The following is a 16,626-nucleotide window of genomic DNA, read 5'->3' on the forward strand; positions in this document are numbered from 1 at the left end:
CGTTCACCAGCTACTACAGGCTTCGTTATAGTCCCAACTTTTTTTGGAATGTGTTGCAGGCCTGAAATGCATAAATGGATGTTTATTAACAAATTAAATGAAGTTGAGCGGATAAAATATGAAATATCTTGGGTTCATCCTGTCTGCAATCAAATTAAAGTCAAAGTAAATGTAAGGAACACTGTGTTTTTATTTTATTTGCATTTTCCATGCTGTCCCAACTTCTTTTCTGATTTGGGGTTGTATATTTGTATTATTTTTATAGTATTTTGTAGTAGTTGTATTAGTTCATTTTGTTCAACTACTGGAGTATTTGTCTATCTATCTATCTGTCTGTCTGTCTATCTGTCTGTCTGTCTATGTATATGTCTGTCTGTCTGGATGTTTATTTATCTATCTATCTGTACGTCTATCTCTCTGTCTGTTTGTCTATCTATCTGTCTGTCTCTGTCTATCTATCTGTGTCTATCTATCTATCTATCTATCTATCTATCTATCTATCTATCTATATGTCAGTCTGTATGTCTATCTGTTTATTTATCTGTCTGTCTGTCTATCAAATCATCTATCTACCTTTTAGCAAAGGGTGTGGCTTCAACACCTAAAATTGTGTCTACAAACATTCTGCTATATAGTGTATAGAATATGAATCACAAAGACATGCATTAAATCTAATGCAGCATCTCTTTAATGAAATATTTTTCATCTTTTCTAAATAATTTCCTGCACTGAAAGAACATTTTTATTTTGTTCGACTGACTAACAAAGAAAAAATCACTAGTAATTTAAGAGTAATTTAATAGTAATTTACTGCAGCCTTAAGAGATGTAAGTCCTCTAAAAAAGATGTGTTTATTCTATCCTCTGTTACTATACAGCAGATACATGTACTGCTTTCTTGTTTCATAACTCAGGCTGTCATAACAAGCAAAGCTCTAATACATGCACTCACAAAAAAATTTTCATTTGCACTCCTGTAATGAAATGGCAATTTAGACTCGGCGTAAATGGGTCGGGATGAAGTCGGATGCTTGAACCTGGAGACAGGCATCTTGTCTCGGCTGCTCCCATGGGGAGACGGAAATAGAGGTGAGGAGAATATGCACAGTCATCCACAGGCCTACGGAGATATGAAAAATACATCAGGACACACATCATTTAAATATGTCTAACAGATATTAAAATTTTTAAATGTTTCTTTAGTTTTTTTGTTGTTGTTTTAGAAGTCAGAGGGTACATAGAAGGTGACAGGGTCTAGAAAGATGGGTGTAGACCTCTAACCCTTTAGCTCAGCGTCAGCATGTGTTAACATTAGTTACGTGTGACAATTATATATATATATATATATACAGTATATATATGCATGTCCACACATATTTTGATTTGGGACATGGCCTCTTCTTGTGACGCATCATAAAATGCTGGAATACCCTACGTAGTGCACTTCATAGGAACAACTGGGGTGAATGGAACGCTTCTACAGGATTGGTAGGATCGCTACTGGTTGAAAGACTGTTTTCTAACCCAATCAGACCTTCTGATTTTAATTTTTAGTAAGAAATGCTGTTATTTGCATTGATGATGTGATAAGGAAATGCTTGATTGGCTTTCTAACGAGTTTGTGTTTTACTTCACAACCGGGAAAAGTTTGGAGGTTTTTAATTAGAAGCACATTTACAAAATAACGAATTATATTCCTAATGGGACACACGCTTATAAATTTAATAGCATCTGGAAGAACATAAGCTAAGGTAAGCAGTGGTTATGATTTTTTTTGCTGTGTTTTGGATTTTGGCCGCTGTGCTGTGATTTATCGCACGCTTTTGTTTTGGAATGAAAACAAAACGTATCAGTATAAACTTTTAACTGGTACCTTCTTGTTACGAAAATTACATTCATTTGCACAATGACTAGGAAAGTAAAGGCACTAAGTAGAACGGCAAAATACAGTTGCTAATCTGTTGTTGTTTTTTATCTGAACTTACAGATTATTTGTTTATTTCTACGCTACATTTCCAATATGTGTTCTGTGTATATTATATTGACTCGTGACTTGACTCGAACTCTAGTCTGAAGACTTGTGACTTAACTCGGACTCTAGCCTAAAGGCTTGTGACTTGACTTAGACTTGTATTTTGTGACTTGTGAACATCTCTGCTTTAGCTTAATAGTACTGTGCAGTCACACAAGCTTCTTGTCATGTCAGATTCATTTAGATGGATTTTGCCACGATCCTCAATTCTAAAGCACAAACTTGGCTGGTCCTGGAATCCTGGGATTATACACCGAACAGGTACTCAGTACTTCACACTTACTCAATGATTTACACTTATGGGCTATTAAGTAGCCAGGGAGGAGAACTGGTGTATCAGTATACATTCAGACATAGGAAAGCATACCAGAACCGGAGCCAAGGATCAAACCTGGCCTCTGGAGTCGTGTAAAACCAAGCCAACCCATACCAACCTTGCACCACTGTGTGACCCAAAGAGTTTAGGTAAAGTGCAGGGTTTGGCTGTTCATATGTACTCGATTGGGACAGTAGTAGCCTAGTGGGTAGAGCTGTGTGTTACCAACTAGAAAGTTGTGAGTTCAAATCCCAGCTTTGCTGAGCAGCCACTGTTTGGCCCTTGAGCAAGGCCCAAAACCCTCTCAGCTACAATCAACAGCTTTTTGTTTATCATTTATTCATAAAGGTGGCAAGGCAGCTTGTGGGTAGTACACAGCGTCACCTCACAGGTCCTGGGTTTGATTCCCAGTTAGAGCTGTTTGGTTAATTTTTTCCTAAAACATTTTTCATTGACGTAGCATTAAAGTGTCTTATGCTTACTGGTTAATTTGCACTATAAGGTGGTCCTAGCAATCCTACCGCAATTCAGTTAGCAATCGGTTAGTCAAAATGTTCAGGATGTTGAAGTCTAAGTCAGCTAAAAATGCCTTTAAAAGGAGTTTAACAGGCGTTGAGTTTCAAGGTATTTTCTCCCATATAGATGTATGGGAAACCTGTTAATGCGTTCCATTGTCCCGTGGAACTGCATATATTTAATTATATTAATATTATATTATATATATTAATACTAAAATTGCAGCCACTGTTTGGCCCTTGAGCAAGGTCCATAACCCTCTCAGCTACAATCAACAGCTTTTTGTTTATCACTAATTCATAAAGGTAGCAAGGTAGCTCGTGGGTAGCACACAGTGTCGCCTCACAGGTCCTGGTTTGATTTCTAGGTAGAGCAGTCTGGGTCCTTTCTGTGTGGAGTTCTCCCCTTGTCTGTGTGGGTTTCCTCCTACAGTACAAAGACGTGCAAGTGAGGTGAATTGGAGATACAAAATTGTCCATGACTGTGTTTGACATTAAAACAACTTGAACTGATAAACTTTGTGTAAGCAGTAACTACCCATCCTGTCATTATTGTAACCAAAGTGTGTAAAACATGATGCTAATCTTAATTAATTGATGAATAAACTATTGCAGCTCTGGTTGAATTTTTACAGTTTTCTGCTCTCACTAATTGGAAAGCAGCATGTCGGGGCATGCTACAAGCAGCATCCAGAGTTCTTTCCCTGGCACCTTTTGTTATATCTCACCCATATCCTGTCAAATCTACACTTTCTCTAATAACACCTCACCTAAAGCAACTTTACTCCACTCACTGACACAATTTATGACGAACCAGGTAGATGTACCAGGTTCTCCCCAGCTGGAAATGTTTGCCAAGTAGGAAGGACGGGGGATCCCACGAGACATGAGCCAAGTTTCATCAGGAAGAAGCCTTGTCAGATTTTACCAAACGTTACAAATGTGTTCCCAGCAGACACCGACCAATGCAGTCGTTTACAAAAGTGCAGGAAAAATAAACATCTGAGCTTCACTGAGGTGGGAAAAAGACAAGCTGGATGTTTTGTTAGCCAAGAGACAAAATGAAGAAACTGGCAGGAAACAAATGGTTTGTTTTCCAGGTCTGGAGGCAACTGAAGGTTTTCTATAGAGCAGACTGAAAATACTGGTAGCGCTTTTCCACCAAAAGAACCCTGGTTCTTGAACTGGTTCTGTTCGGGTGTCTTCGAACCTTGGTGTTTTGTAGAGAACTGACCTGCGTTTCCACCAGTTTTTGGGAACCAAACCTGCGTCATCAGTGGTGGGGCTTACACAACGAAAGTAAATATATACATGTAGATTATGTGCGAGCATTTGTGCTGTTGTTACAGATGTTAGTTTTTATGCAAAAAGCATCGCTCAGCTATTGGTGATAAGAAGACGTAGACGTGTTTTTTGCAGTTGTTGTTTTCTTTAGTTCATTGACGTGAGAAGCATTTTGCGCTTCGCTCTCACCGCGACCCTTGGCGCAAATAGCCGATTTGCTCAGCGCTCAGTTTGAGCGATAAAACATCACTAAAGTTTCATGACACAATATCAGTGAATATCAGTGGCAAACTGGCTCAAAATGTAATCAGGTGAACTCTAAAAGATGAAAGTGCAGCGCAAACGTGGTTTAGCAGCTTCTCATGTAAAAGCACCCAAACCTCTACACTGTGACACGCCCACAGATGATGTCACGGTTCGCCCTGAAAAACCAAGTATTCTGTGGTGCCAGATTAGAACGCCAGATTAGAACCAGATTAAAACCCTAGTTTGCTGTCTGGAACCTCTTTTTTTGGTGGAAAGTTCTTGAACCGGGACGGAGCCGGATCTGTGATGAGTGGTTGAACCCCGCCTGGAGTTTAGTACTTACTTCCTTTTGACCTAAAGAACTCTGGTTCTTGAACTAGTTCTGTTCAGGCTTCTTAGAACGTTGGTGCTTTTTAAGGAACCAGTCTGAGTTTTCACCAGTTTTTGTAAGCCAAGGATGCGTCATGAATGATGGGAATTGCGCAATGGAAGTAAATGGTACTAACATGATGCCGGAGGGTGCGTTTGTGCTGCTGTTACAGATGTTCAGCAAGAAGGTCCTGGGTTTGATTCCCAGGCTGAGCAGTCAGGGTCCTTTCTGTGTGGAGTTTGCATGTTCTCCCCGTGTCTGTGTGGGTTTCCTCTGGGAGTTTTGGTTTCCTCCCACAATCCAAAGACATGCAGTCAGGTTAATTGGAAATACTAAAAGTGTCTGTGACTGTGTTTGACATTAAAATATGATGTTAAAATCCTTATATATAAATAAATAATGCAAAAAGCTAGCATAGATCAACTCCTGGTAAGGCCTTATCTAATTCAGGGTTTTGTGTTTGGAGATTTAACATTTTTTTTATTCACGTAGAATTCAAGTGCTTCACATTTATTGTAATTTGCACTACGAGGCAGTCCTAGTAATCCTACGGCAATTCAGTTAATTCATGTTTTAGGTTTACATTCAACTATGAAGGTAGCGGTGCTGTATATTGTAGCTTCAATTAATTCTATCATTCAATTTATGAGTGTAATTTAATGACTAAAATGTGAAATGTGACACTTTTCTATAAAAATCCATGAAACCTGTGATTTTTGAAAAGCAAGGTCCATAAAATCAAGCACACCTTCATGTGAATTTAGTAGGGCCCTTATTGGTGATAAAATGAAACAGAAGGCGACTCTGTGTTTTTATTTTGCAGGTGTTCAGTACACACAAGTGAAAAGTAAACTAGCAGCTGTATTATAAGTGTATAGTTTGTTAGTATTTGTATATGCACACAAAAATTGACATTTATATTTTTTAACTTTATTTATATACAGTGGTACCTTTAAACTCGACTTCAATTGGTTCTGGGAGTGGCACTGAGTTTAAAAGGTGTTGAGTTTCAGGGTTTTTTTTCCATAAGGATGTTTGGGAAACCTGTTAATGTGTTCCATGGTCCTGATACACTGATCAGCCATAACATTAAAACCACCTCCTTGTTTCTACACTCGCTGTCCATTTTATCAGCTCCACTTACCATATAGAAGCACTTTGTAGTTCTACAATTACTGACTGTAGTCCATCTATTTCTCTACATACCTTTTTAACCTGCTTTCACTCTGTTCTTCAATGGTCAGGACCACCATCGGACCACCACAGAGCAGGTATTATTTAGGTGGTGGATCATTCTCAGCACTGCAGTGACAATGACTTGGTGCTGGTGTGTGTTGTGCTGGTATGAGTGGATCATACACAGCAGCGCTGCTGGAGTTTTTAAACACTGTGTCCACTCACAGTCCACTCTATTAGACACTCCTACCTAGTTGGTCCATCTTGTAGATGTAAAGTCAGAGACGATCGCTCATCTATTGCTGCTGTTTGAGTCGGTCATCTTCTAGACCTTCATCAGTGCTCACAGATCGCTGCTCACAGGGTGCTGTTGGCTGGATATTTTTTGTTGGTGGACAATTCACAGTTTGGAAGCTTTTTTTTTTTTCAGGTGGAACCGTGCTGAACTGGTTCAAAATCAGGTTCTCGAATCGGAACAGAGCCCGTTTCATTGTGATTGAGAGGGCTAACTGTGGTCTATATATAATCAGCGTCAGTACAGTATTTAGAGTTTAAAGTATTGAGGCCCAGTCATGCTAAAAGTGTACCCAGAAACATATAACCTGATGTGATCCATGGTTACGTGTTGCACACATATATATTACAAATGTTTTTTTTTCATATGTCCTCAGTAACTTCCAGCATTATATAACCACATCAGACTGCAGACTGAGAAAACGCTCTGAACTGCAGTAGCAGAGATTCGATCTGCGTGAATTTAAAATCCTGTAGACAGCACCGTATCCAAAAGATGGTGCAGGTTTGAAGACGAGTGATGGCTCAGACGCCGTAGGTCTCTGTTCTCCAATCGTTCTGATTTGGAAACCATCAGCATTTCAGCTTGTAAATTTCCCAAGTGAGAAAAGCAATGCATGCAAAATGAAGCCTGTTGTATTTATCCATCTCTTTCCTCCTCCACTGTCTCTCACTTCCACACAAACACACAATACAGGGACACACGTTTCATCAGAGCGAGACAAGTATTGAATATAATATGTTTGGTTTCCAATATTTTCTCTTACATAATTCCCTAAACACTAGCATGTATACATAGGCGTGAGATTACAGCGCGTCACATGTAAATACTTCTTGTGAAGGAAAAATGCATGTAAAGGAAACACATGCAATTCCTAAGCAACATTAAACTGGAATTTTAATTGACAGTATACACCGATCACCCATAACATTAAAACCACCTCCTTGTTTTTACACTCACTGTTCTACAATCACTGACTGTAGTCCATATGTTTCTCTACATACTTTTTTTACCCTGCTTTCACCCTGTTCTTCAATGGTCAGGACCCCCACAGGACCACTACAGAGTAGGTATTATTCAGGTGGGGGATCATTCTCAGCACTGCAGTGACACTGACATGGTGGTGGTGTGTTAGTGTGTGTTGTGCTGGTATGAGTGGATCAGACACAGCAGCGCTGCTGGAGTTTTTAAATACTGTGACCATTCACTGTCCACTCTATTAGACACTCCTACCTAGTTGGTCCACCTTGTAGATGTAAAGCCAGAGACGGTCGCTCATCTATTGCTGCTGTTTGAGTCGGTCATCTTCTAGACCTTCATCCGTGGTCACAGGACGCTGTTCACGGGGCGTTGTTGGCTGGATATATTTTGGTTGGTGGACTATTCTCAGTCCAGCAGTGACAGTGAGGTGTTTAAAAACTCCATCAGCATTGCTGTGTCTTATCCACTCATACCAGCACAACACACACTAACACACCACCACCATGTCAGTGTCACTGCAGTGCTGAGAATGATCCACCACCCAAATAATACCTGCTCTGTAGTGGTCCTGGGAGAGTCCTGACCATTGAAGAACAGCATGAAAGGGGGCTAACAAAACATGCAGAGAAAAAGATGGACTACAGTCAGTAATTGTAGAACTACAAAGTGCTTCTATATGGTGGTTTTAATGATATGGTTGATCGGTTATAATATTTTATTTAAACAGAAGGATTCCCAGTCGGCACTATTTATATCTTGACAGTGAAACTGTTGTGACACTGATCCCATTTATTCTTTATTTTAAATGATTTTCTTATCAAAACCCCGCAGGTGTGGCAGTGATCTATTATGATAGCCCACCATACAAAGCTGGATCTCAGCAGTGGTGCTACTGGCCAGCCAGGCGTCTACACAGACGTGATTGGCTATCTCTCGGGAAGAGGGTGATGATTGGCACCCTGTCCAGAGTATTCCTGCTTTGTGCCCAGTGTTTCCAAGTGGAACTGGACCCACCATGACCTTGACAAAGTGGCTTTTTAAATCAATTGCATTCAATTGTCAGGGGTTTAAAATTGTATTAAAAATTAATAAATGCATTTAGGATCATGGTTGTGAAAAATGTGGGGTGTTTGTCTGATGTGCCTACATCATAACTTACCTGAATACTTACTTGTAAACTGCATGTCCAACATAAAAACCATAAATTTGACACAATTATCATGTTTTTTGTATGAATTTGGGGTATGAATTATTATATTGGGTGGGATGTGTGTAGGGAGAGGTCCCCCCGCCCTTTGGCTTTTATAAATACATATATTATTTACATATATAATATAACTGGAGATAAAACAGCATTGTGGCATAATGGTTGGTGATTATTAAATGAGTTGCATGCTTCATTGCTGGAAGATAAATTGTATTTGTGTATTGCATGTGTGTGTGTGTGTGTGTGTATGTGCAGTTCGTGGATTCATACATACACCTGCAAATGAAATCTCCCAGCAGCAGAGCTGATGTTTGAGATTATCCTGCAGGGTTATAAAACCTGCTGCCAGTTTGTCTCTGTCGGATCTGACATGATGGGAAGCGTTTATATTGAGAATATAAATGGCTTTTGGGCTGCTTTCAAAAGGTGCGACAAAGGAATAGAAGGAAAAGGCAATTTATTAAACGTCCAATTCATTAAGTGTCGGTGTAATTTTAGCAGGAGCTGCAATTCATTACGAGGTGCGAGTCAATTTCCACTCATGTTTGGTGGCAGGTTTATAAATTCAGCCTCGACTATTTCCTCCACCTTGTGCATCTAATCATGTGGGACTGGAGTGAAGAAAAACCCGATTGAAGCAAAGTTCGTGCTTCTTGATTGGTGCGTAATTGTCCAAGTGAATCGGTGTGTGTAATTGGGGTTGATTTTTTTTTTTTTTTTTTTTTTTTCTTTATTACAGGTTGTCTTGTAAACGAGTGTATTTGCATTTTGAGTTGACAGCAGTGTGTCAGAGAGAATCCGCATTCAGATTCATTTCTGTTTAGCAATTTAACAATGCCATGGCAATGAGGATTCTGGAGTTTTGCCTGGTGCTCAGTTGTGCTGCTTGTTGTGTAAATAAACAAGTTTAACTTGTTCATTTTAATATCATTTACATTAATAAATATTCTTTATAGAGCCTTTATGTAGACGTTTTGTCATTCAACAAACAAGTCAAATACACCGATCAGCCATAACATTAAAACCACCTCCTTGTGTCTACACTCACTGTCCATTTTATCAGCTCCACTTACCATATAGAAGCGCTTTGTAGTTCTTTAGTCTATGTATTATTCTACATAACGTTTTTAATCTGCTTTCACCCTGTTCTTCAATGGTCAGGACCACCACACAGCAGGTATTATTTAGGTGGTGGATCATTCTCAGCACTGCAGTGACAATGACATGGTGGCGGTGTGTTAGTGTGTGTTGTGCTGGTATGAGTGGATCAGACACAGCAGCGCTGCTGGAGTTTTTAAACACCGTGTCCACTCACTGTCCACTCTATTACACACTCCTACCTAGTTGGTCCACCTTGTAGATGTAAAGTCAGAGACGATCGCTCATCTATTGCTGCTGTTTGAGTTGGTCATCTTCTAGACCTTCATCAGTGGTCACAGGACGCTGCCCATGGGGTGCTGTTGGCTGAATACTTTTGGTTGGTGGACTATTCTCAGTCCAGCAGGGACAGTGAGGTGTTTAAAAACTCCATCAGCGCTGCTGGGTCTTATCCACTCATACCAGCACAACACACACTAACACACCACCACCATGTCAGTGTCACTGCAGTGCTGAGAATGACCCACCACCCAAATAATACCTTCTTTGTGGTGATTCTGTGGGGGTCCTGACCACTGAAGAACTGCATGCAGAGAAACAGATGGACTACAGTCAGTAAATGTAGAACTACAAAGTGCTTCTATATGGTGAGTGGAGCTGATAAAATGGACAGTAAGTGTAAAAACAAGGAGGTGGTCATTATGTTATCCCTGATCGGTGTATGTTTAAGCAAAATAGCAACAACGTAATAAAAACCTGGGTGACATGTTACGCAGGTCCTTGTACCTGGAGTTTGCATGTTCTTCCTGTGTCCAAAGGGATTTCCTCCAAGGGCTTTTGTTTCCTTTCCAAAAATATTAAATCAAGCCATTTTACATTTTTGGCATTTAGCAGGCGGCTTTATCCAAAGTGACTTACATTACAGTTACAGTACACAGCCTGAACAATTGAGGGTTAAGAACCTTGCTCAATGGTCCAATAGCAGCAACCTGGCAGTGGTGGGGTGTTAACAAGCGACCTTCTGATTACTAGTTCAGTACCTTAACCACTAGGCTACAGCTTGCCCAGCTGGTACTACTAAAAATGCCCTGCATGAGTGTGTGTGTGTGTGTGTGGATTAATGTGTATGTGTGTGTGTTCTGTGATGAACTGTTCACCTGTCCAGGGTGTTCACCTGTCCATTGGGCTGCCTTTCGCCCAATGAATCAGAACCACAAGAACCACCACGACCCTGACCAGATGCTGTTGAATCAGTGCTGCACTGTCAGTCTGTCAGCCACTCAGTCACTGTCTGTATATGTTTCCCAAATTACTGTCTCTCTATTTTGTTTACTAAATGGGCACAAATTCCCACAGAAACACAACTTTCCAAATTGCAAAAGAGTCTCTGTTTTATCTATTGCTGCTGTTTGAGTCAGTAATTGTAGAACTACAAAGTGATCCTATATGGTAAGTGGAGCTGATAAAATGGACAGTGAGTGTAGAAACAAGGAGGTGGTTTTAATGTTATGGCTAATCGGTGTACATCCTATATTTAAACAGAAGGATTCCCAGGATTCCCAGTCGGCACTAGCCCACCATACAAAGCAGGATCTCAGCAGTGGTGCTATCGGCCAGCCAGGTGTCTACACAGACATGATTGGCTATCTCTGGGGAAAAGGGTGATGATTGGCACCTCTGTTTAATGATGCCAGATGTTTAGTACAACATTTTAACTTATTTATTTTTTTGGTTTTCAGTCAGCAGCAAGCTTAGCATTTCATCATATGCTGTATATATGGCCAAAAATATGTGGACACCTGATCATTAACTTGTGGACATCCAACTCCAAAACCATTGTTGACTGTCACATTGGTGACTTTCAGTTTTCTAGAAATTAGTGCTAGTTCAGGTAAAGGAGCGTTTATGAGGTCAGGAACTGATAACAGAGAAAAAGACCTGGCTTGCAATCAGCTTGCTCTATTTATTACCCTCCTTAGCTGCTTGTTAACACGCCTCTGGGAAAAAGCACAGAAAGGGTTTCACACTTCAGTTGATCATTACCACACTTGCATAGGACCTCAACAATGCAACAGTAAAGCTTTCTAGCACCTCTGTCTTTAACCTGGTAAAGTAATTTTCTAATATATGTGTATTAAGTGTACAGTACAACAAAATTCTTTCTTTGTGTGTCCCAGCTTGTTTGGAAGCAGGGGTCAGAGTGCAGGGTCAACCATTGCACGGCACCCCCGTAGCAGACAGGCTTGAGGGCCTTGCTCAAGGGCACAACAGTGGCTGCATAGCAGAGGCTGGATTTTTTTAATTATTATTTTCTTTATGCATTTTCTCCCCTTTTTCTCCCTTTATTAGCGCGTCCAATTGCCCGATTGCGTCATGCTTTCTCTCCACCAATGCCGATCCCCGCTCCGATTGAGAACGAAGCTAACCCACGCCCCCTCCGACACGTGGGCAGCATGCCGTATGCATCTTATCACCTACACTTTGACGAGTGCAGTGCAGCTCAGCGTTGTGTACGGAGAGACACACCCTGAGAGCACTCTTTTCTCATCTTTGTGCAGGCGCCATCAATCAGCCAGCAGAGGTCATAATTGCACCAGTCATGAGAGATAGACCCCATCCGGCTTAGTCCCGCCCATATCTGAACAACAGGCCAATCGTTGTTCATGTGGCCGGTCAGGCTTAGCCGGCACGCAGAGCTGAGTTTCTGTACGATGTATTCAAGATCCCAGCTCGGGTTCCAGCGTGTGTTTTTACCGCTGCGCCACCTGTCAGAGGCTGGATTTGAACGGACAGTCTTCCCATTAATAGCAAAAAACTCTAACCACTAGGCTACCACTGTCCCCTTTTAGAGCTAGACTTCTAGACTGAGGGTACAATACAGAGCCATGTGTGTTTGTATGACAGGCATAACATTAAGACCACTGACAGGTGAAGTGAATAACACTGATTATCACTTCATCACAGCACCTGTTAGTGGGTGGGATATATTAGGCAGCAAATGAATATTTTATCCTCAAAGTTGATGTTAGAAGCAGGAAAAATGGGCAAGCATAAGGATTTGAGCGATTTTGACAAGGGCCAAATTGTGATGTCTAGACGACTGGGTCAGAGCATCTCCAAAACTGCAGCTCTTGTGGGGTGTTCCTGTATGTGGTGGTCAGTATCTATCAAAAGTGGTCCAAAAATGGAACAGTGGTAAACTGGTGACAGGGTCAGCCGGTGGCCAGGGCTCACTGATGCATGTGACGAGTGAAGGCTGGCTCGTGTGGTCTGATCCAACAGACGAGCTACTGTAGCTCATATTGCTGAAGAAGTTAATGCTGGTTCTGATAGAAAGGCGTCAGAATAGTTTATTGCGTATGGGGCTGCATAGCCGCAGACAAGTCAGGGTGCCCAATCTGACCCCTGTCTACCGCCGAAAGCACCAACAATGGGCACGTGAGCATTGGAACTGGACCACGGAGCAATGGAAGAAGGTGGCCTGGTCTGATAAATCACGTTTTCTTTTACATCACGTGGATGTTACTTTGACATGTACCACCTACCTAAGCATTGTTGCAGACCATGTACACCCTTTCATGGAAACGGTATTCCCTGATGGCTGTGGCCTCTTTCAGCAGGATAATGCACCCTGCCACTAAGCAAATATGGATCAGGAATGGTTTGAGGAGCACAACAATGAGTTTAAGGTGTTGACTTGGCATCCAAATTTCACTCTTAATCCAGTTGAGCACCTGTGGGTTGTGCTGGACAAACAAGTTTGATCCATGGAGGCCCCACCTCGCAATTTACAGGAGTTAAAGGATCTGCTGCTAACATCTTGGTGCCAGATACCACAGCACACCTTCAGGGGTCTAGTGAAGTCCATGCCTCGACGGCATGCCACAATACTAGGAAGGTGGTGATAATGTTATGTCTGATCGGTGTATATTTACAGAATAGAGTGGGCCATGCAGTGTACATTTAATCTGAACGAACACACCACACCACATGTATGCATGCACACCCACAGTCCTAAACCCTGGGTTTGTCATTTTGCCAGGTTAAAGACAGAGGTGCCAGAAAGCTTTGCTGTTGCATTATTGAGGTCCTGCGCGAGTGTGGTAATGACCAACTGAAGTGTGAACCGCCTTTCTTTGTGTTCTCCCAGAGGCGTCATTAGAAGCAGCTAAGGAGGACAATAAATAGAGAAAGTCATCTGAAGGCAGAAAGTGAAGTAGTTAAACGATTCTCTAGAGCATGCTAGCAGTTCTAGGAAGGGAGTGTGGCGGTTATACCGAAGCGTCGGGTCTGTGTCATCGCCTTGGCTGTGCTCTGTCTCTCATCTCGCTCTCTCTTCTCGTCGATTTCCTCTGTTCCTGTTGTCTGACAACAATTAATAGTCTGTGCGGGAGCTTCTCTGTTCCCCTCGGTTTGTATTGAGTGTCCGTTAACCTTGTCCCGGGCAGGCTGCAACACGAAGGCACTTGTTCCCCGACGCATGCCTGACTGTGAGAGAGATGCGGTCATGTCTGGCACTAAATCGCCACCTGCTATGAGCAAATTAAATAGTGAATCGTGCTATTGACTCTCAGATCTAATTTGAAGCGATTACGGAAGGGCAATAATGGTGCTCAAAAAAGCCTGGGTGTTTTTATTGCTACTACAGGCCTTCAGTTGGAGAGAGAAAATTATCCGAATAGGTGATTATGAAGTGGGTTTGGGGAAGTTCAGGACAAAAGGGCAGCCTGGTTGTCTGGCAGAGCTTCAGGAAGAGCAGGGGACTAAAAAAGAAAAACGTTCAAATTTGCTACTCACGTCTGCTGTGGCCAGTAAAGACTGGACATACTGTGGAAACAGCAAGTTTCAGACTTTCTGCACTTTATTATGTTGTGAATTTGATTTTATTTGGATATAATTGCTATTTTTACCCATCAATCTGCATGTAATCACTCATAACGATCTAAATCTTCAAAATCTAAATCAGAATCTTGGGATTCTGAACTTCCCAGGTTTGAATCTCAAGTCAAGTCAAATTTATTTACATAGGGCTTTTTACAATGAACATTGTCTCAAAGCAACTTTACAGAATCCAGGACCAACAGACCAAAAACCCCTGTTAAGCAAGCCGAGGGTGACAGTGGCAAGGAAAAACTCCCTTAAAATTACAGGAAGAAACCATCTAGTAGGAGCAGCATTGTTGGCACTGCAGTCTCGACTTGCAGTCTTAAACCTCGAGAGGGTAAACAGGAATGGTTTCAGGTACCTTGGGGTAAAACAACAGAAGGTGTAGTTACAATGTGAAATCGTTAAGAGTAAAATGTCAGTTTTACAGAGAGCAGCTTTAGACTCCGCTACTGGACAGAGAATCTCAGCTCTGCTACCGGTTGTTTTGGCGCCCTCTAGCAGGCACAGTTGTCAGTGCCTGCATCAGACAAAATTGGCCACTGAAATCTACTGTGTGGAAAAAAGACCAGACTAAAAAGGGGATGGGGTCTTCAACACTGTGTAAGGACCCTGATTAGTAGACAGAGGTGCCTGTACAGAGGTGGAGGAACACGGCCTCATGTGCGAATCCATCAAAGTACGAGTGAATATTCCGCTAGCACACCAGCACCGAGATTCTGAATTCCTTGGTTCGAAACTCGGGGTTGCCACCGGTCGGGCATAATTGGCAGTACCTGCAGGGAGGGAATGACCGGAATATGTGGGCGAGGTCTTCAAACGCTGCGTAAGGACCCTGATTGGCAGATAGAGGAGCCTGTGCAGAGTGCATGGGTGGAAATGGGTTCCGTTAAGGTCTGTGCAGAGGTCAGAGGAGGCGTGAGCAGCAATATACCCACCTATATATATATAAGAAGGGGTCGTAGGGAACGTGTGTCAGGTAAATATACCCTCCTCAAACAAGATTGGGGTCTCCAGCACCGGGGGACAAATTGTCTATGCTAAATTGGTAGAAAAGAGAGAAAAATGCATAAAGAAATCTACATTTCTCTTTCACAAAAGTATACCAATTTTATGCTGTGATACTCAACAGTGGTTTTAGTCTCTGTGATCATGGACTAAGATTTCTGAATAGCCTAAATATTTCCACAATATTATGCATGGTAGATGGTAAAAGACTTAAATCTTGTGTTGGTTTTTGTTATTTTTGAATGGATTAAGAAATCTCTTACGAAGGGATCAAATTCTAAATTTGTTTATATTTACAAAATACCATGAAGTTGTACTTTAAATCAAGGTTTAAAAGATTTAACAAATCACAGATTATGGTTAAATCACATTTTACAAAAAGTCCCAGCTTTTTTTTGGAAATGGGGTACCTGGTAACGTCCTGGTACCAGATATGACAGAACATGTTGTGGTGGAACTTCTCCTGTCAGAAAGCAAACTCAGACACAAGAGATTCTTTTTAGCTGGATTGAAGTTTAATGAAAGCACAATTGTGGATTCTTACATACAGCATAGAAGCATACTGCAGTAAGAACAACTAAGTGATTTTACATAGGTCTTTTTATACCTCTATCTGGTTTTGTGATGTGATAGTCTGTCCTTCTTAGATATCCTTTGTTTTTACGTCCTTGTTGTGTTTATCTTTGCACGTTCTGTTCTCTTTCAGGACCTCTGTCACAGTGCTGTTCTTAATGGATATGTGAAAACCATCTTACACTTCAAATATGTGAAATACTTTAATATGATTTATAAGAAGCCCCTTACTCATAATTTTCTATCACAATGTTTCCACTTTTTTCAGATGTCTTGTGGAGTCCATGTCTCTGTGGGTCAGTCGTATTAGCCAGATAGTCCTAATGTTTTGGCTCATAAGTGTATATTGTTAAATAAAGACATTTAATGGTCTCACCAAGAAATTAATGTTTAAAAAATATTTATTTGGCCGCTCAGGTGGCACAGCGGTAAAAACACACGCTGCAACCAGAGCTGGGATCGCGAATACATCGTGTCGAAACTCAGCTCTGCCTTGCCGGCTGAGGCTGAGCAGCCACATGAACAATGATTGGCCTGTTGTTCAGATGGGCGGGCCTAAGGCGGATAAGGGTCTCTCTCTGTCAGACTGGTGCAATTACGACCTCTGCTTGCTGATTAGAGGCACCTACACAGAGATGAGGA

General features: G+C 41.5%; 1 protein-coding gene across 1 annotated transcript in view; it reads left to right on the forward strand.

The window, feature by feature from the left end:
- Window positions 1-16,626, forward strand: part of phf21b (PHD finger protein 21B) — a 206,519-nt gene that overhangs the window by 93,710 nt on the left and 96,183 nt on the right. Inside the window, exon 2 of the mRNA XM_063006698.1 lies at window positions 2,351-2,362. Within this exon, the coding sequence (XP_062862768.1) occupies window positions 2,351-2,362 (12 nt within the window). The remainder of the gene's footprint in view (window positions 1-2,350; window positions 2,363-16,626) is intronic.

This window comes from Trichomycterus rosablanca, chromosome 1, assembly GCF_030014385.1.
Source record: "Trichomycterus rosablanca isolate fTriRos1 chromosome 1, fTriRos1.hap1, whole genome shotgun sequence".
NCBI lineage: Eukaryota > Metazoa > Chordata > Actinopteri > Siluriformes > Trichomycteridae > Trichomycterus > Trichomycterus rosablanca.